This window comes from Sebastes fasciatus, chromosome 4, assembly GCF_043250625.1.
Source record: "Sebastes fasciatus isolate fSebFas1 chromosome 4, fSebFas1.pri, whole genome shotgun sequence".
Classification (NCBI taxonomy): Eukaryota; Metazoa; Chordata; class Actinopteri; order Perciformes; family Sebastidae; genus Sebastes; species Sebastes fasciatus.
In genome coordinates, this window is record NC_133798.1 from 40,479,406 (window position 1) to 40,502,265 (window position 22,860).

Sequence of the window (22,860 nt, forward strand, 5' to 3'; positions counted from 1 at the left end):
TCTATTGAGAAACTACGTGTGTGTGTATTGTATATTTTTGCAGGTTTTGCATATTGCATATATGAATGCTTGTGTGTATAAACAGGCAACCGGGGGAGGTGGGGGGGGGGGGACAGCAGAGTGACTCCAGCACCTCTGCACCCTCCCTTCCTCCTCCTTATTTATTTGTCTGTATTAGTTAGCTCCTTCTCAGCACTTAAAATTAATGTCATCCAGCAGAAAATAGAGGCTGAAAGCTCAAATTCAGCACTTTCCCGGCAGCCCGGTTATTTATCAAGCTAACAAGGAGAAGATGCATCCCGTTTCAGCCGGGCCCAGGAAATATGTGCCATTAAAGCCCAGAGCTAGTGTTTGAGAGCCAGGGAATAAAAGTGAGGGTGTCAGGGAGAGGCGATGGACGGCATCACCAGCAATATGGATGCAGAGAGACCAGCAGACACATTTATATACGGGACAATAGATGGAGTCGAAGCATGAGAAACACACACTCTGTCTACCAACGGCGCAGCCACCATACAGATCCTGCATGTGCTGCATGTGTGTATACGAAGTGCTGATTCGCTCGTGGCTATAAAAGACGACCCTTTAGGGGATACAGACATAGTATCAAGACATAGTTTGGAGCTTTGAATAAATCATGCGCTGCCAGAGTGAGCTTAGCACTAATTTTCTCTTTAGGAGCCGGGTGTTGAAACACGTCCCGAGGACTGTTGGTATTGTGCCGTGTTAACATCTCTATAGCATCGGGAGCTAACGCCGGGGTGTTGGAATTCAATTAGACACTGGGTGCAACGCTAAGCAGCTAGCATTGGACAGTCACCGCAGGGAAGAGAGAGGAGGGGACGCCGACGCCGACGCCGACGCCGACACGAGGGGAGCGACGAGGGAGTGTGTGTGTGTGAGCGTGTGTGAGTGAGGAAGGAGTGTGTGTTTGTGAGTGTGTGAGTGTGTGAGTGAGGAAGGAGTGTGTGTTTGTGTGTGTGTGAGTGAGGAAGGAGTGTGTGTGAGTGTGTGTGTGAGTGAGGAAGGAGTGTGTGAGTGTGTGTGAGTGAGGAAGGAGTGTGTGAGTGAGTGTGTGAGTGTGTGAGTGAGGAAGGAGTGTGTGAGTGAGTGTGTGAGTGAGGAAGGAGTGTGTGAGTGTGAGTGAGGAAGGAGTGTGTTTGTGTGAGTGTGAGTGAGGAAGGAGTGTGTGTTTGTGTGTGTGTGAGTGAGGAAGGAGTGTGTGAGTGTGAGTGAGGAAGGAGTGTGTGAGTGTGTGAGTGAGGAAGGAGTGTGTGAGTGTGAGTGAGGAAGGAGTGTGTGAGTGTGAGTGAGGAAGGAGTGTGTGAGTGTGTGAGTGAGGAAGGAGTGTGTGAGTGTGAGTGAGGAAGGAGTGTGTGTTTGTGTGTGTGTGAGTGAGGAAGGAGTGTGTGAGTGTGAGTGAGGAAGGAGTGTGTGAGTGTGTGAGTGAGGAAGGAGTGTGTGAGTGTGTGAGTGAGGAAGGAGTGTGTGAGTGTGAGTGAGGAAGGAGTGTGTGTTTGTGAGTGAGGAAGGAGTGTGTGAGTGTGAGTGAGGAAGGAGTGTGTGAGTGTGTGAGTGAGGAAGGAGTGTGTGAGTGTGAGTGAGGAAGGAGTGTGTGTTTGTGTGTGTGTGAGTGAGGAAGGAGTGTGTGAGTGTGAGTGAGGAGGAGTGTGTGTTTGTGTGTGTGTGAGTGAGTAGGAGGGTGTGTGTGGTAGTGTTGTGTGGGTGTGGGGGTGTTGTGGGTGGTGGTGTGTGTGTGGTGTGTTTGTGGGGGGGTGGGAGTGTGTGAGTGTGTGAGTGAGGAAGGAGTGTGTGAGTGTGTGAGTGAGGAAGGAGTGTGTGAGTGTGAGTGAGGAAGGAGTGTGTGTTTGTGTGTGTGTGAGTGAGGAAGGAGTGTGTGAGTGTGTGTGTGTGTGTGAGTGAGGAAGGAGTGTGTGAGTGAGTGTGTGAGTGTGTGAGTGTGTGAGTGAGGAAGGAGTGTGTGAGTGTGTGTGTGTGTGTGAGTGAGTGTGTGAGTGAGTGTGTGAGGGAGGAAGGAGTGTGTGAGTGAGTGTGTGAGTGTGAGTGAGGAAGGAGCTGCGGGTGAGAGGAAGGCCCTGGGCTGCTGGCTGCGGTGGTTCAGGGGAATACATTATATCACACTAACCTCCGGCTCTTCACAAGTTCCTCTCTCAATCATGCTGTGAACACACAGTCACAACCTGAGGACAACAGGGGCTCTGAGGCTCACACACACGCACACACACACACACACACACACACACACACACACACACACACACACACACACACACACACACAGTGGTAACAGCTTTACAACTAATTATGTTTGAATAAAACAACACAATCCAGCTTAAACAAGTGAAATATGGGAGAGAAAATTGTATATTAACATAAGTTGAAAGCGTTGATGTTTAGAGGTTTGGCTTGAGGGTGCAGCTTTCTCCTCATCTACTCTACATCTGGTTTAGAGGAACGTAAAAACAAACAACACATTTTGAAAAACAATCCAAATGGAAAGACCTTCACTTTGTGTGTCTTTACAACTGCAGTGAGTGAAATCTTCTCTGTTATTTTGAATCCGGACCCCGGTTCTACTCGCCTCCTCTCTTTTCAGACCAGGCCTGATAATGAGCATACATCCTGTTCATATCCCCCCTGTCATTGGGATTTTCTGGATTGAGGGATGACGTCTGTGTCGCTATCAAGACTATAGCAGTGTAACGAGTCTCACACTGAGCAGCTAGTAGTTATATATATATATATATATAAAGTTATATATAACCCCAGCAGTAAATGGATGGTGAAGTGTGTCAAACTGTGGACAGAGCAAATCCTCCTCGCCGCTGCACAACAAAAAAGAGCCCAACACAGCCGGGGGGGCGATAAATCGCTATCTATTATCTGAAATCATATTGTGGAATTTTGCTCCAATATCAGAAGTGATGATATACAGTTTTGTTGACATCATACATTGATACTATTTTTAGTCAGATTTTCTCTTGGGTATTTTGTGAGAAGTTGAAAATGTTCCAGTTTGATTCCCGTTACTACGTACGTAGTCCAGTGTGATGAACGTTACTACGTAGTTCAGTGTGAAGAACGTTACTAAGTAGTCCAGTGTGACGAACGTTACTACGTAGTCCAGTGTGATGAACGTTACTACGTAGTCCAGTGTGATGAACGTTACTACGTAGTTCAGTGTGATGAACGTTACTACGTAGTCCAGTGTGACGAACGTTACTACGTAGTCCAGTGTGACGAAGGTTACTACGTAGTCCAGTGTGACGAACGTTACTACGTAGTCCAGTGTGACGAACGTTACTACGTAGTCCAGTGTGACGAACGTTACTACGTAGTCCAGTGTGACGAAGGTTACTACGTAGTCCAGTGTGACGAACGTTACTACGTAGTGAACGTTATTATGTAGTCCAGTGTGACGAACGTTACTACGTAGTGAACGTTACTACGTAGTCCAGTGTGATGAACGTTACTACGTAGTCCAGTGTGACGAACGTTACTACGTAGTGAACGTTACTACGTAGTGAACGTTACTACGTAGTCCAGTGTGATGAACGTTACTACGTAGTCCAGTGTGATGAACGTTACTACGTAGTCCAGTGTGACGAACGTTACTACGTAGTGAACGTTACTACGTAGTCCAGTGTGACGAACGTTACTAAGTAGTCCAGTGTGATGAACGTTACTACGTAGTTCAGTGTGATGAACGTTACTACGTAGTCCAGTGTGACGAACATTACTACGTAGTGATGAACGTTACTACGTAGTCCAGTGTGATGAACGTTACTACGTAGTCCAGTGTTATGAACGTTACTACGTAGTCCAGTGTGATGAACGTTACTACGTAGTCCAGTGTGATGAACGTTACTACGTAGTCCAGTGTGATGAACCAGTGTGATGAACGTTACTACGTAGTCCAGTGTGATGAACGTTACTACGTAGTCCAGTGTGACGAAGGTTACTACGTAGTCCAGTGTGATGAATGTTACTACGTAGTCCAGTGTGACGAAGGTTACTACGTAGTCCAGTGTGACGAACGTTACTACGTAGTCCAGTGTGATGAACGTTACTACGTAGTCCAGTGTGACGAAGATTACTACGTAGTCCAGTGTGATGAACGTTACTACGTAGTCCAGTGTGATGAAGGTTACTACGTAGTGATGAACGTTACTACGTAGTCCAGTGTGATGAATGTTACTACGTAGTCCAGTGTGATGAACGTTACTACGTAGTCCAGTGTGATGAATGTTACTACGTAGTGATGAACGTTACTACGTAGTCCAGTGTGATGAATGTTACTACGTAGTCCAGTGTGATGAACGTTACTACGTAGTCCAGTGTGATGAATGTTACTACGTAGTGATGAACGTTTCTACGTAGTCCAGTGTGATGAACGTTACTACGTAGTCCAGTGTGACGAAGGTTACTACGTAGTGATGAACGTTACTACGTAGTCCAGTGTGATGAACGTTTCTACGTAGTCCAGTATGATGAACGTTCTACGTAATTCAGTGTGACGAACGTTATTACGTAGTCCAGTGTGACGTAGGTTACTACGTAGTCCAGTGTGATGAATGTTTCTACGTAATCCAGTATGATGAACGTTCTACGTAATTCAGTGTGACGAACGTTATTACGTAGTCCAGTGTGACGTAGGTTACTACGTAGTCCAGTGTGATGAACGTTACTACGTAGTCCAGTGTGATGAATGTTTCTACGTAATCCAGTATGATGAACGTTCTACGTAGTCCAGTGTGATGAACGTTACTACGTAGTCCAGTGTGATGAAGGTTACTACGTAGTGATGAACGTTACTACGTAGTCCAGTGTGATGAACGTTACTACGTAGTCCAGTGTGATGAACGTTACTACGTAGTCCAGTGTGACGAAGGTTACTACGTAGTGATGAACGTTACTACGTAGTCCAGTGTGATGAATGTTTCTACGTAATCCAGTATGATGAACGTTCTACGTAATTCAGTGTGACGAACGTTACTACGTAGTCCAGTGTGATGAAGGTTACTACGTAGTGATGAACGTTACTACGTAGTCCAGTGTGATGAACGTTACTACGTAGTCCAGTGTGATGAACGTTACTACGTAGTCCAGTGTGACGAAGGTTACTACGTAGTGATGAACGTTACTACGTAGTCCAGTGTGATGAACGTTCCTGCGTAGTCCAGTGTGATGAACGTTACTACGTAGTCCAGTGTGACGAAGGTTACTACGTAGTCCAGTGTGATGAACGTTACTACGTAGTCCAGTGTGACGAAGATTACTACGTAGTCCAGTGTGATGAACGTTACTACGTAGTCCAGTGTGACGAAGATTACTACGTAGTCCAGTGTGATGAAGGTTACTACGTAGTGATGAACGTTACTACGTAGTCCAGTGTGATGAACGTTACTACGTAGTCCAGTGTGATGAACGTTACTACGTAGTCCAGTGTGATGAATGTTACTACGTAGTCCAGTGTGATGAACGTTACTACGTAGTCCAGTGTGATGAATGTTACTACGTAGTCCAGTGTGATGAACGTTACTACGTAGTCCAGTGTGATGAACGTTTCTACGTAGTCCAGTATGATGAACGTTCTACGTAATTCAGTGTGACGAACGTTATTACGTAGTCCAGTGTGACGTAGGTTACTACGTAGTCCAGTGTGATGAACGTTACTACGTAGTCCAGTGTGACGAAGGTTACTACGTAGTGATGAACGTTACTACGTAGTCCAGTGTGATGAATGTTTCTACGTAATCCAGTATGATGAACGTTCTACGTAATTCAGTGTGACGAACGTTACTACGTAGTCCAGTGTGATGAAGGTTACTACGTAGTGATGAACGTTACTACGTAGTCCAGTGTGATGAACGTTACTACGTAGTCCAGTGTGATGAACGTTACTACGTAGTCCAGTGTGACGAAGGTTACTACGTAGTGATGAACGTTACTACGTAGTCCAGTGTGATGAACGTTCCTGCGTAGTCCAGTGTGATGAACGTTACTACGTAGTCCAGTGTGATGAATGTTTCTACGTAGTCCAGTATGATGAACGTTCTACGTAATTCAGTGTGACGAACGTTATTACGTAGTCCAGTGTGACGTAGGTTACTACGTAGTGATGAACGTTACTACGTAGTCCAGTGTGATGAATGTTTCTACGTAATCCAGTATGATGAACGTTCTACGTAATTCAGTGTGACGAACGTTACTACGTAGTGATGAACGTTTCTACGTAGTCCAGTATGATGAACGTTCTACGTAGTCCAGTGTGATGAACGTTCTACGTAGTCCAGTGTGATGAACGTTACTACGTAGTCCAGTGTGATGAATGTTACTACGTAGTCCAGTGTGATGAACGTTACTACGTAGTGATGAACGTTTCTACGTAGTCCAGTATGATGAACGTTACTACGTAGTCCAGTGTGACGAAGGTTACTACGTAGTGATGAACGTTTCTACGTAGTCCAGTATGATGAACGTTCTACGTAGTCCAGTGTGATGAACGTTACTACGTAGTCCAGTGTGACGAAGGTTACTACGTAGTGATGAACGTTTCTACGTAGTCCAGTATGATGAACGTTCTACGTAGTCCAGTATGATGAACGTTCTACGTAGTCCAGTGTGATGAACGTTACTACGTAGTCCAGTGTGACGAAGGTTACTACGTAGTGATGAACGTTACTACGTAGTCCAGTGTGATGAACGTTTCTACGTAGTCCAGTATGATGAACGTTCTACGTAATTCAGTGTGACGAACGTTATTACGTAGTCCAGTGTGACGTAGGTTACTACGTAGTCCAGTGTGATGAACGTTACTACGTAGTCCAGTGTGACGAAGGTTACTACGTAGTGATGAACGTTACTACGTAGTCCAGTGTGATGAATGTTTCTACGTAATCCAGTATGATGAACGTTACTACGTAGTCCAGTGTGACGAAGGTTACTACGTAGTGATGAACGTTACTACGTAGTCCAGTGTGACGAAGGTTACTACGTAGTGATGAACGTTACTACGTAGTCCAGTGTGATGAACGTTTCTACGTAGTCCAGTATGATGAACGTTCTACGTAATTCAGTGTGACGAACGTTATTACGTAGTCCAGTGTGACGTAGGTTACTACGTAGTCCAGTGTGACGTAGGTTACTACGTAGTCCAGTGTGATGAACGTTACTACGTAGTCCAGTGTGACGAAGGTTACTACGTAGTGATGAACGTTACTACGTAGTCCAGTGTGATGAATGTTTCTACGTAGTCCAGTATGATGAACGTTCTACGTAATTCAGTGTGACGAACGTTACTACGTAGTCCAGTGTGATGAATGTTTCTACGTAATCCAGTATGATGAACGTTACTACGTAGTCCAGTGTGATGAATGTTTCTACGTAGTCCAGTGTGATGAACGTTACTACGTAGTCCAGTGTGACGAAGGTTACTACGTAGTGATGAACGTTACTACGTAGTCCAGTGTGACGAAGGTTACTACGTAGTGATGAACGTTACTACGTAGTCCAGTGTAATGAATGTTTCTACGTAGTCCAGTGTGATGAACGTTACTACGTAGTCCAGTGTGACGAAGGTTACTACGTAGTGATGAACGTTACTACGTAGTCCAGTGTGACGAAGGTTACTACGTAGTGATGAACGTTACTACGTAGTCCAGTGTGATGAACGTTTCTACGTAGTCCAGTATGATGAACGTTCTACGTAATTCAGTGTGACGAACGTTATTACGTAGTCCAGTGTGACGTAGGTTACTACGTAGTCCAGTGTGACGTAGGTTACTACGTAGTCCAGTGTGATGAACGTTACTACGTAGTCCAGTGTGACGAAGGTTACTACGTAGTGATGAACGTTACTACGTAGTCCAGTGTGATGAATGTTTCTACGTAGTCCAGTATGATGAACGTTCTACGTAATTCAGTGTGACGAACGTTACTACGTAGTCCAGTGTGATGAATGTTTCTACGTAATCCAGTATGATGAACGTTACTACGTAGTCCAGTGTGATGAATGTTTCTACGTAGTCCAGTGTGATGAACGTTACTACGTAGTCCAGTGTGACGAAGGTTACTACGTAGTGATGAACGTTACTACGTAGTCCAGTGTGATGAATGTTTCTACGTAATCCAGTATGATGAACGTTACTACGTAGTCCAGTGTGACGAAGGTTACTACGTAGTGATGAACGTTACTACGTAGTCCAGTGTGATGAATGTTTCTACGTAGTCCAGTGTGATGAACGTTAATACGTAGTCCAGTGTGACGAAAGTTACTACGTAGTGATGAACGTTACTACGTAGTCCAGTGTGATGAACGTTACTACGTAGTCCAGTGTGACGAAGGTTACTACGTAGTGATGAACGTTACTACGTAGTCCAGTGTGATGAACGTTCCTGCGTAGTCCAGTGTGATGAACGTTACTACGTAGTCCAGTGTGATGAATGTTTCTACGTAGTCCAGTATGATGAACGTTCTACGTAATTCAGTGTGATGAACGTTACTACGTAGTCCAGTGTGACGAAGGTTACTACGTAGTGATGAACGTTTCTACGTAGTCCAGTGTGATGAATGTTTCTACGTAATCCAGTATGATGAACGTTCTACGTAATTCAGTGTGATGAACGTTACTACGTAGTCCAGTGTGACGAAGGTTACTACGTAGTGATGAACGTTACTACGTAGTCCAGTGTGATGAATGTTTCTACGTAATCCAGTATGATGAACGTTCTACGTAATTCAGTGTGATGAACGTTACTACGTAGTCCAGTGTGATGAATGTTTCTACGTAGTCCAGTGTGATGAACGTTACTACGTAGTCCAGTGTGACGAAGGTTACTACGTAGTGATGAACGTTACTACGTAGTCCAGTGTGATGAATGTTTCTACGTAGTCCAGTGTGATGAACGTTACTACGTAGTCCAGTGTGACGAAGGTTACTACGTAGTGATGAACGTTTCTACGTAGTCCAGTGTGATGAATGTTTCTACGTAGTCCAGTGTGATGAACGTTACTACGTAGTCCAGTGTGACGAAGGTTACTACGTAGTGATGAACGTTTCTACGTAGTCCAGTATGATGAACGTTCTACGTAATTCAGTGTGACGAACGCTAACAAGCCTAAACCGATATCGTTATATACATCAATCTTCTGTCTAATTGATATTTCTATTTTTCATGAACAAACAGCCGTATTTGAAGCTTTGATATTAACCACCGTCTTTAGGTGTTTACGTACACTTAAAGATGTAGTAGGCAGAAATGGAGCAAATATGATTTAAACAAGTTATTTTTATAAAACGGTCACTATATCCTGACAGTAGTACATGAGACAGGTAATCTGGAATAAATCATGTCCCTCTGTGTCCTCTGGTGCTCCTAACGGCATCTGCAAGATTTCACAGACCGGAGGAAAACAACCAATCAGAGCTGATCTGAAGTCTGCCATCTCTGAGCAGCTGTCAATCACTCACCAACTCTGATCAAAAGGTCAAACTAACCCTAAGCCTACCCCACCGCCCACCAGCCGGAGCTCAGCCAATAGGAACGCTCTCTCTCTCTGAAGTGACCTGTGATTGGTCAAAGTCTCCCGTCACGGGCTAGATGTTCTAAAGCCTGAGAACAGAGCCATGAGGAGGAGCAGAAGTCTAGTTCTCTCTCAGAACACTTCAATTACAATATGATGAAAGGTTATTTTCGAATTTTTGCTCAATGATGCCAAAAATATTCTGCCTACTGCAGCTTTAAATGTGCTCTCTTTCTTCCTTCCTTTCACATGCTCACACACCTTGATGTGTCTGCGTGCATGTACGCATGTGTCCTTCCTCCTTCCTGACCTGCCTGCTGTCAGCCACGGAGGCACCTTGCGTCCCTTCCCCCCTCCCCGAGTGGCCGACTCACTCCGTCACCACGAGGGGAAGACGAGGAGGAGGAGGAGGTGGAGGGATGACGGGGATAACGGGGGGGTTGGCGTGGTGGGTGGGAGGGGGCTCTGAAGATTCCTCTAATGTGACCTCTCCACCCCCCCGCCTGTGACCTCAGAGCTCCTGACAGCCAGAAAGTGCTGAAGCATGCAGGTGTCCTAACGCTGCAGCCACACACACATTCGAGTGCACGAACACGTGCTCCCCACACACTCACATAGACGCAGGTGTCTTACCTTAGCAGCCTGCATTCTGTCATCTTTTAACCCTTTCTTCACCTCCATCCTCACTGTATCACTACGTCACACAGACAATCCTGCTGTCCATTTATAATTGTATAAAGAACGGACAGTGATGGAGTGCATGCACAGTGAAGGCAAAACAAGCATGAGCTTCACAATGCTGAGCTTCACAATGCTGAGCACACGAGGAACGTAGAGTATTCTGTCTGCTGCACAGTAAAACTAGCTGATGCTGATGCTGTAGTTTCCTCTGTCCAGCCTCTCCACTGTACAGTGTAAAACCTGAGGTGTCCAGAGAGTGTCCTGTCTGTATGTGTGTGTGTGTGTGTGTGTGTGTGTGTGTGTGTGCGTGTGTGTGTGTGTGTGCGTGTGCGGGGGGGGGTTAGGGTTAGAGAGTTGTATTACAGTGGTGATGAGTCGCCTGGCTGAGAGGCTGATACCTCAGCAGCAGCCAGCATTGACCAGGCCTTTAAATAAAGCCTTCGATCCTCCAGCAGCAGAGAAGGTCACCGGCTGCCTCTGGTTACCCGCCTGTCTGTCTGCAGCCACGGCCAGGAGCCCTCCATCCCTCTTCCTCCCTCATCCTCCCTTCCCTCTCCTCCTGTTCTCTCACCCTGCCTGTCTGTCTGCAGCCACGGCCAGGAGCCCTCCATCCCTCTTCCTCCCTCATCCTCCCTTCCCTCTCCTCCTCCTCTTCTCTCACCCTGCCTGTCTGTCTGCAGCCACGGCCAGGAGTCCTCCTAACATCCCTCTTCCTCCCTTCCCTAGCCTCCTCCTGTTCTCTCACCCTGGCGTGCATTTACATCCAGTTGCCTTCCTGCCCTCAATCCCTTAACTCCTTCCCTAACTTTGCCTCGGTTCCTTCCTTCCATCCTTCCTCTCCAGCTATTTTCCGACTGGCAACGTGAAAACGCAAAAAGAAACTAGCCCTCGCTTTCCCTCCCTCACTCCATCATCCTGCGCCTTCCTCTGCTATCCCACCATCCGTCCATCAGCCAGAAATAAAAGATAATGTTTGTCTCCGCAGAGAGAGCTGAGAGAGTGAAGGAGGTCAAAGGGTCAAGACAAAAAGTTTTGGCCTCATCCCATGAGCACAGCGCATGTCACCCTCCTGTCAATCAAGCAGCGGCGTCAGAGAACTGCATAAGACACAACAGCGGTGGAGAGAGCGTTCTGATCGTCACAGAGCTAAATATGAAGTGAGAAAAAGATCTAATAATGAAACCATCCCTGGTGCCTGCTTTCCCAAATGAAATGAAATCAATATAAACATGAGCAACAATCTGACTTTCTATCTGAGGCGTTATACTCACTTTTATTGAAAATATCCAGATGTTCTAGAGCTACAGATTTAAGCCTACCGTGTAAAGACTGATTGAATGAAGAGCAGAAAGCAGTTGTGTTCAGCATTAGCAGCATGCTGTGTATTTGATATGGTTTCAAATGTTTAGCTTGAATGTAACCTATCTTTTCCTTTTTAAATATAAAGTAAACTCAAATCAAAGAGATCGATAGTGAGTCCTTTTGTGTATAAATCCAAAATGTTGTAAATGTAAGTAAAATAAATAAGTACTTCAGTTAATTCTGACAACATCATTGTGATGGATCAGTTCCTAAAGATTATTATTATTATTATTATTATTAATAAAAGCTTTGTGTGAACATTAGCAGACATGAAATCATCAGACTTCTGCAACACTCAACTGTTTGAGAAAGTTTATATTCTAATATATTTTAATTTGACACTTTTAAATATTATAAGAATGTGAATGTATTAAATTAATGAGTGTTGTAAAGTAAAGGAGCGTCGATGATTAAAAAGAGAGCAGGTTACCTCAGACTCCAGCGTGGTGGGACGGAGACGTCACAGCTCTCCATCACAGATGGAGGAATTTTCTTGACGTCCTGCGAAGACGGGAAACAGAAATGTGTTATAAAACAGAAATATATACATATATATATGTATATATATATATATGCATATATATATATATACATATATATATAAATAAATACAGAGTGATCCGACAACACAGGAAACTCTGCTGCAGACAAAACCCACTGTGAACATTAAGTTGTGGTTGTTGATGAATCTAAAGAAAAGGGACGTGATAAAAGAGCAAAGATAAAGTCATGAATTACTGCGGACTGATATCTATATAACTAATATAACTAATATCTATATAACTAATATAACTAATATCTATATAACTAATATAACTAATATCTATATAACTAATATAACTAATATCTATATAACTAATATAACTGATATCTATATAACTAATATAACTAATATCTATATAACTGATATCTATATAACTAATATAACTAATATCTATATAACTAATATAACTAATATCTATATAACTAATATAACTAATATCTATATAACTAATATAACTGATATCTATATAACTAATATAACTGATATCTATATAACTAATATAACTAATATCTATATAACTGATATCTATATAACTAATATAACTAATATCTATATAACTAATATAACTAATATCTATATAACTAATATAACTGATATCTATATAACTAATATAACTGATATCTATATAACTAATATAACTAATATCTATATAACTAATATCTATATAACTAATATAACTAATATCTATATAACTAATATAACTAATATCTATATAACTAATATAACTGATATCTATATAACTAATATAACTAATATCTATATAACTAATATAACTAATATCTATATAACTAATATAACTAATATCTATATAACTAATATAACTAATATCTATATAACTAATATAACTAATATCTATATAACTAATATAACTAATATCTATATAACTAATATAACTGATATCTATATAACTAATATAACTAATATCTATATAACTAATATAACTAATATCTATATAACTAATATAACTAATATCTATATAACTAATATAACTAATATCTATATAACTAATATAACTAATATCTATATAACTAATATAACTAATATCTATATAACTAATATAACTGATATCTATATAACTAATATAACTAATATCTATATAACTGATATCTATATAACTAATATAACTAATATCTATATAACTAATATAACTAATATCTATATAACTAATATAACTAATATCTATATAACTAATATAACTGATATCTATATAACTAATATCTATATAACTAATATCTATATAACTAATATAACTAATATCTATATAACTAATATAACTGATATCTATATAACTAATATAACTAATATCTATATAACTAATATAACTAATATCTATATAACTAATATAACTAATATCTATATAACTAATATAACTAATATCTATATAACTAATATAACTAATATCTATATAACTAATATCTATATAACTAATATAACTAATATCTATATAACTAATATAACTAATATCTATATAACTGATATCTATATAACTAATATAACTAATATCTATATAACTAATATAACTAATATCTATATAACTAATATAACTAATATCTATATAACTAATATAACTAATATCTATATAACTAATATAACTAATATCTATATAACTAATATAACTAATATCTATATAACTAATATAACTAATATCTATATAACTAATATCTATATAACTAATATAACTAATATCTATATAACTAATATAACTAATATCTATATAACTAATATAACTGATATCTATATAACTAATATAACTAATATCTATATAACTAATATAACTAATATCTATATAACTAATATAACTGATATCTATATAACTAATATAACTAATATCTATATAACTAATATAACTAATATCTATATAACTAATATAACTAATATCTATATAACTAATATAACTAATATCTATATAACTAATATAACTAATATCTATATAACTAATATAACTAATATCTATATAACTAATATAACTAATATCTATATAACTAATATAACTAATATCTATATAACTAATATAACTAATATCTATATAACTAATATAACTAATATCTATATAACTAATATAACTAATATCTATATAACTAATATAACTAATATCTATATAACTAATATCTATATAACTAATATCTATATAACTAATATAACTAATATCTATATAACTGATATCTATATAACTAATATAACTAATATCTATATAACTAATATAACTAATATCTATATAACTAATATAACTAATATCTATATAACTGATATCTATATAACTAATATAACTAATATCTATATAACTAATATAACTAATATCTATATAACTAATATAACTAATATCTATATAACTAATATAACTAATATCTATATAACTAATATCTATATAACTAATATAACTAATATCTATATAACTAATATCTATATAACTAATATAACTAATATCTATATAACTAATATAACTAATATCTATATAACTGATATCTATATAACTAATATAACTAATATCTATATAACTAATATCTATATAACTAATATAACTAATATCTATATAACTAATATCTATATAACTAATATAACTAATATCTATATAACTAATATAACTAATATCTATATAACTGATATCTATATAACTAATATCTATATAACTAATATCTATATAACTAATATCTATATAACTAATATAACTAATATCTATATAACTGATATCTATATAACTAATATAACTAATATCTATATAACTAATATAACTAATATCTATATAACTAATATCTATATAACTAATATAACTAATATCTATATAACTGATATCTATATAACTAATATAACTAATATCTATATAACTAATATAACTAATATCTATATAACTAATATAACTAATATCTATATAACTAATATAACTAATATCTATATAACTGATATCTATATAACTAATATAACTAATATCTATATAACTAATATAACTAATATCTATATAACTAATATAACTAATATCTATATAACTAATATCTATATAACTAATATAACTAATATCTATATAACTAATATCTATATAACTAATATAACTAATATCTATATAACTGATATCTATATAACTAATATAACTAATATCTATATAACTAATATAACTGATATCTATATAACTAATATAACTAATATCTATATAACTAATATAACTAATATCTATATAACTGATATCTATATAACTAATATAACTAATATCTATATAACTAATATAACTAATATCTATATAACTAATATAACTAATATCTGTATAACTAATATAACTAATATCTATATAACTGATATCTATATAACTAATATAACTAATATCTATATAACTAATATAACTAATATCTATATAACTAATATAACTAATATCTATATAACTAATATAACTAATATCTATATAACTGATATCTATATAACTAATATGACTAATATCTATATAACTAATATAACTAATATCTATATAACTAATATCTATATAACTAATATCTATATAACTGATATCTATATAACTAATATAACTAATATCTATATAACTAATATCAATAATATAAATAAATAAATAATAATAAATAATATCAGTCCCAACTTCACCTGAACAACACATTCATAGTTTTCCTAAAATTGACCTCTGAGTTGAATCATAAACATCAAATATTTAAATTCAAGGCAAACAAATTAGATGAAAGTTTAAAATAATATAAAATAATCATATATAAAGTTATATATTTATATAAAGTTATATATTTATATAAAGCAGCACAAACAAACAAACTTCATTTAAATGTTCAGTCAAATAAAATCCATGATTTCCAAAACATGGATGCACATGCACGCTTCTAAACACACACACACACACACAAACGCACACACACACACGCGCACACACACACACACACACACACACACACACACACACACACACACACACACACACACACACACACACACACACACCCACTGCAATAGACACCAAAAGTATATCTGAAATAGAAGGTTATGACATCATGTGATGATGATGTTTGATAAAACACTGTAAATCTATAAAAACACATCCTTCATTAAAATACTTAAAACTTTAAGTGCATTATTTTTAAAATAATTAAATATAGATAAAATGTATTAATAATACACCCATTCAGCTACAGACGAGCTCACTGACCGACCTGCAGCACAGACTAGTCTGACCAACAGACAGACACTGACATAGACAGACCAACAGACAGACCAACAGACAGACGCTCACATGGACAGACCAACAGACAGACGCTCACATGGACAGACCAACAGACAGACCAACAGACAGAACAACAGACAGACGCTCACATGGACAGACCAACAGACAGACGCTCACATGGACAGACCAACAGACAGACGCTCACATGGACAGACCAACAGACAGACTCTCACATGGACAGACCAACAGACAGACCAACAGACAGAACAACAGACAGACGCTCACATGGACAGACCAACAGACAGAACAACAGACAGACGCTCACATGGACAGACCAACAGACAGACCAACAGACAGACCAACAGACAGAACAACAGACAGACGCTCACATGGACAGACCAACAGACAGAACAACAGACAGACGCTCACATGGACAGACCAACAGACAGACCAACAGACAGACGCTCACATAGACAGACCAACAGACAGACCAACAGACAGAACAACAGACAGGACAACAGACAGACGCTCACATGGACAGACCAACAGACAGACCAACAGACAGACCAACAGACAGACGCTCACATAGACAGACCAACAGACAGACAAACAGACAGACCAACAGACAGAACAACAGACAGAACAACAGACAGACGCTCACATGGACAGACCAACAGACAGACCAACAGACAGACGCTCACATAGACAGACCAACAGACAGACAAACAGACAGACCAACAGACAGACCAACAGACAGACGCTCACATGGACAGACCAACAGACAGACCAACAGACAGACTCTCACATGGACAGACCAACAGACAGACTCTCACATGGACAGACCAACAGACAGACGCTCACATGGACAGACCAACAGACAGACACTCACATGGACAGACCAACAGACAGACCAACAGACAGAAGCTCACATAGACAGACCAACAGACAGACGCTCACATGGACAGACCAACAGACAGACTCTCACATAGACAGACCAACAGACAGACGCTCACATGGACAGACCAACAGACAGACTCTCACATGGACAGACCAACAGACAGACCAACAGACAGACGCTCACATGGACAGACCAAGAGACAGACACTCACATGGACAGACCAACAGACAGACACTCACATGGACAGACCAACAGACAGACGCTCACATGGACAGACCAACAGACAGACTCTCACATGGACAGACCAACAGACAGACTCTCACATGGACAGACCAACAGACAGACCAACAGACAGACCAACAGACAGACGCTCACATAGACAGACCAACAGACAGACGCTCACATGGACAGAACAACAGACAGACCAACAGACAGACACTCACATGGACAGACCAACAGACAGACGCTCACATGGACAGACCAACAGACAGACACTCACATGGACAGACCAACAGACAGACTCTCACATAGACAGACCAACAGACAGACACTCACATGGACAGACCAACAGACAGACGCGCACATGGACAGACCAACAGACAGACTCTCACATGGACAGACCAACAGACAGACCAACAGACAGACCAACAGACAGACCAACAGACAGACGCTCACATGGACAGACCAACAGACAGAACTACAGACAGACGCTCACATGGACAGACCAACAGACAGAACAACAGACAGACGCTCACATGGACAGACCAACAGACAGACCAACAGACAGAACAACAGACAGACGCTCACATAGACAGACCAACAGACAGACCAACAGACAGACTCTCACATGGACAGACCAACAGACAGACTCTCACATGGACAGACCAACAGACAGACCAACAGACAGACCAACAGACAGACGCTCACATAGACAGACCAACAGACAGACGCTCACATGGACAGACCAACAGACAGACCAACAGACAGACACTCACATGGACAGACCAACAGACAGACGCTCACATGGACAGACCAACAGACAGACACTCACATGGACAGACCAACAGACAGACTCTCACATAGACAGACCAACAGACAGACACTCACATGGACAGACCAACAGACAGACGCGCACATGGACAGACCAACAGACAGACTCTCACATGGACAGACCAACAGACAGACCAACAGACAGACCAACAGACAGACCAACAGACAGACGCTCACATGGACAGACCAACAGACAGAACAACAGACAGACGCTCACATGGACAGACCAACAGACAGAACAACAGACAGACGCTCACATGGACAGACCAACAGACAGACCAACAGACAGAACAACAGACAGACGCTCACATAGACAGACCAACAGACAGACCAACAGACAGACCAACAGACAGAACAACAGACAGACGCTCACATGGACAGACCAACAGACAGAACAAAAGACAGACGCTCACATGGACATACCAACAGACAGACCAACAGACAGAACAACAGACAGATGCTCACATAGACAGACCAACAGACAGACCAACAGACAGACCAACAGACAGAACAACAGACAGAACAACAGACAGACGCTCACATGGACAGACCAACAGACAGACCAACAGACAGAACAACAGACAGACGCTCACATGGACAGACCAACAGACAGAACAAAAGACAGACGCTCACATGGACAGACCAACAGACAGACCAACAGACAGAACAACAGACAGACTCTCACATGGACAGACCAACAGACAGACGCGCACATGGACAGACCAACAGACAGACTCTCACATGGACAGACCAACAGACAGACCAACAGACAGACCAACAGACAGACGCTCACATGGACAGACCAACAGACAGAACAACAGACAGACGCTCACATGGAAAGACCAACAGACAGAACAACAGACAGACGCTCACATGGACAGACCAACAGACAGACCAACAGACAGAACAACAGACAGACGCTCACATAGACAGACCAACAGACAGACCAACAGACAGACTCTCACATGGACAGACCAACAGACAGACTCTCACATGGACAGACCAACAGACAGACCAACAGACAGACCAACAGACAGACGCTCACATAGACAGACCAACAGACAGACGCTCACATGGACAGACCAACAGACAGACGCTCACATGGACAGACCAACAGACAGACACTCACATGGACAGACCAACAGACAGACTCTCACATAGACAGACCAACAGACAGACACTCACATGGACAGACCAACAGACAGACCCTCACATAGACAGACCAACAGACAGACACTCACATAGACAGACCAACAGACAGACACTCACATGGACAGACCAACAGACAGACGCGCACATGGACAGACCAACAGACAGACTCTCACATGGACAGACCAACAGACAGACCAACAGACAGACCAACAGACAGACACTCACATGGACAGACCAACAGACAGACGCTCACATGGACAGACCAACAGACAGACACTCACATGGACAGACCAACAGACAGACTCTCACATAGACAGACCAACAGACAGACACTCACATGGACAGACCAACAGACAGACGCGCACATGGACAGACCAACAGACAGACTCTCACATGGACAGACCAACAGACAGACCAACAGACAGACCAACAGACAGACGCTCACATGGACAGACCAACAGACAGAACAACAGACAGACGCTCACATGGACAGACCAACAGACAGAACAACAGACAGACGCTCACATGGACAGACCAACAGACAGACCAACAGACAGAACAACAGACAGACGCTCACATAGACAGACCAACAGACAGACCAACAGACAGAACAACAGACAGACGCTCACATGGACAGACCAACAGACAGAACAAAAGACAGACGCTCACATGGACATACCAACAGACAGACCAACAGACAGAACAACAGACAGACGCTCACATAGACAGACCAACAGACAGACCAACAGACAGACCAACAGACAGAACAACAGACAGAACAACAGACAGACGCTCACATGGACAGACCAACAGACAGACCAACAGACAGAACAACAGACAGACGCTCACATGGACAGACCAACAGACAGAACAAAAGACAGACGCTCACATGGACAGACCAACAGACAGACCAACAGACAGAACAACAGACAGACTCTCACATGGACAGACCAACAGACAGAACAACAGACAGAACAACAGACAGACTCTCACATGGACAGACCAACAGACAGACCAATAGACAGACCAACAGACAGACTCTCACATGGACAGACCAACAGACAGACCAACAGACAGACCAACAGACAGAACAACAGACAGACGCTCACATGGACAGACCAACTGACCGAACAAAAGACAGACGCTCACATGGACAGACCAACAGACAGACCAACAGACAGAACAACAGACAGATGCTCACATAGACAGACCAACAGACAGAACAACAGACAGAACAACAGACAGACTCTCACATGGACAGACCAACAGACAGACCAACAGACAGACCAACAGACAGACGCTCACATAGACAGACCAACAGACAGACCAACAGACAGACGCTCACATAGACAGACCAACAGACAGACCAACAGACAGACGCTCACATAGACAGACCAACAGACAGACCAACAGACAGACCAACAGACAGACGCTCACATAGACAGACCAACAGACAGACCAACAGACAGACGCTCACATAGACAGACCAACAGACAGACCAACAGACAGACCAACAGACAGACCAACAGACAGACGCTCTGTACTGTAGACCAACAGACAGACCAACAGACAGACCAACAGACAGACGCTCACATAGACAGACCAACAGACAGACCAACAGACAGACGCTCACATAGACAGACCAACAGACAGATCAACAGACAGACGCTCACATAGACAGACCAACAGACAGACCAACAGACAGACCAACAGACAGACGCTCACATAGACAGACCAACAGACAGACCAACAGACAGACGCTCACATAGACAGACCAACAGACAGACCAACAGACAGACCAACAGACAGACCAACAGACAGACGCTCTGTACTGTAGAGGTGAAGACAGACAAAGAGCTTGATAAACACAACAGACAGACGCTCACATGGACAGACCAACAGACAGACCAACAGACAGAACAACAGACAGACGCTCACATAGACAGACCAACAGACAGACCAACAGACAGACTCTCACATGGACAGACCAACAGACAGACTCTCACATGGACAGACCAACAGACAGACCAACAGACAGACCAACAGACAGACGCTCACATAGACAGACCAACAGACAGACGCTCACATGGACAGACCAACAGACAGACGCTCACATGGACAGACCAACAGACAGACACTCACATGGACAGACCAACAGACAGACTCTCACATAGACAGACCAACAGACAGACACTCACATGGACAGACCAACAGACAGACTCTCACATAGACAGACCAACAGACAGACACTCACATAGACAGACCAACAGACAGACACTCACATGGACAGACCAACAGACAGACGCGCACATGGACAGACCAACAGACAGACTCTCACATGGACAGACCAACAGACAGACCAACAGACAGACCAACAGACAGACACTCACATGGACAGACCAACAGACAGACGCTCACATGGACAGACCAACAGACAGACACTCACATGGACAGACCAACAGACAGACTCTCACATAGACAGACCAACAGACAGACACTCACATGGACAGACCAACAGACAGACGCGCACATGGACAGACCAACAGACAGACTCTCACATGGACAGACCAACAGACAGACCAACAGACAGACCAACAGACAGACGCTCACATGGACAGACCAACAGACAGAACAACAGACAGACGCTCACATGGACAGACCAACAGACAGAACAACAGACAGACGCTCACATGGACAGACCAACAGACAGACCAACAGACAGAACAACAGACAGACGCTCACATAGACAGACCAACAGACAGACCAACAGACAGAACAACAGACAGACGCTCACATGGACAGACCAACAGACAGAACAAAAGACAGACGCTCACATGGACATACCAACAGACAGACCAACAGACAGAACAACAGACAGACGCTCACATAGACAGACCAACAGACAGACCAACAGACAGACCAACAGACAGAACAACAGACAGAACAACAGACAGACGCTCACATGGACAGACCAACAGACAGACCAACAGACAGAACAACAGACAGACGCTCACATGGACAGACCAACAGACAGAACAAAAGACAGACGCTCACATGGACAGACCAACAGACAGACCAACAGACAGAACAACAGACAGACTCTCACATGGACAGACCAACAGACAGAACAACAGACAGAACAACAGACAGACTCTCACATGGACAGACCAACAGACAGACCAATAGACAGACCAACAGACAGACTCTCACATGGACAGACCAACAGACAGACCAACAGACAGACCAACAGACAGAACAACAGACAGACGCTCACATGGACAGACCAACTGACCGAACAAAAGACAGACGCTCACATGGACAGACCAACAGACAGACCAACAGACAGAACAACAGACAGATGCTCACATAGACAGACCAACAGACAGAACAACAGACAGAACAACAGACAGACTCTCACATGGACAGACCAACAGACAGACCAACAGACAGACCAACAGACA

At 41.3% G+C, this 22,860-nt stretch overlaps 1 protein-coding gene across 1 annotated transcript in view; it reads right to left on the reverse strand.

The window, feature by feature from the left end:
* Positions 1–22,860, reverse strand: part of LOC141767002 (transcription factor Maf-like) — a 75,479-nt gene that overhangs the window by 41,291 nt on the left and 11,328 nt on the right. The window contains exon 2 of the mRNA XM_074634269.1: positions 12,021–12,091. Coding sequence (XP_074490370.1) covers positions 12,064–12,091 — 28 coding nt within the window. The 3' untranslated portion in view covers positions 12,021–12,063. The remainder of the gene's footprint in view (positions 1–12,020; positions 12,092–22,860) is intronic.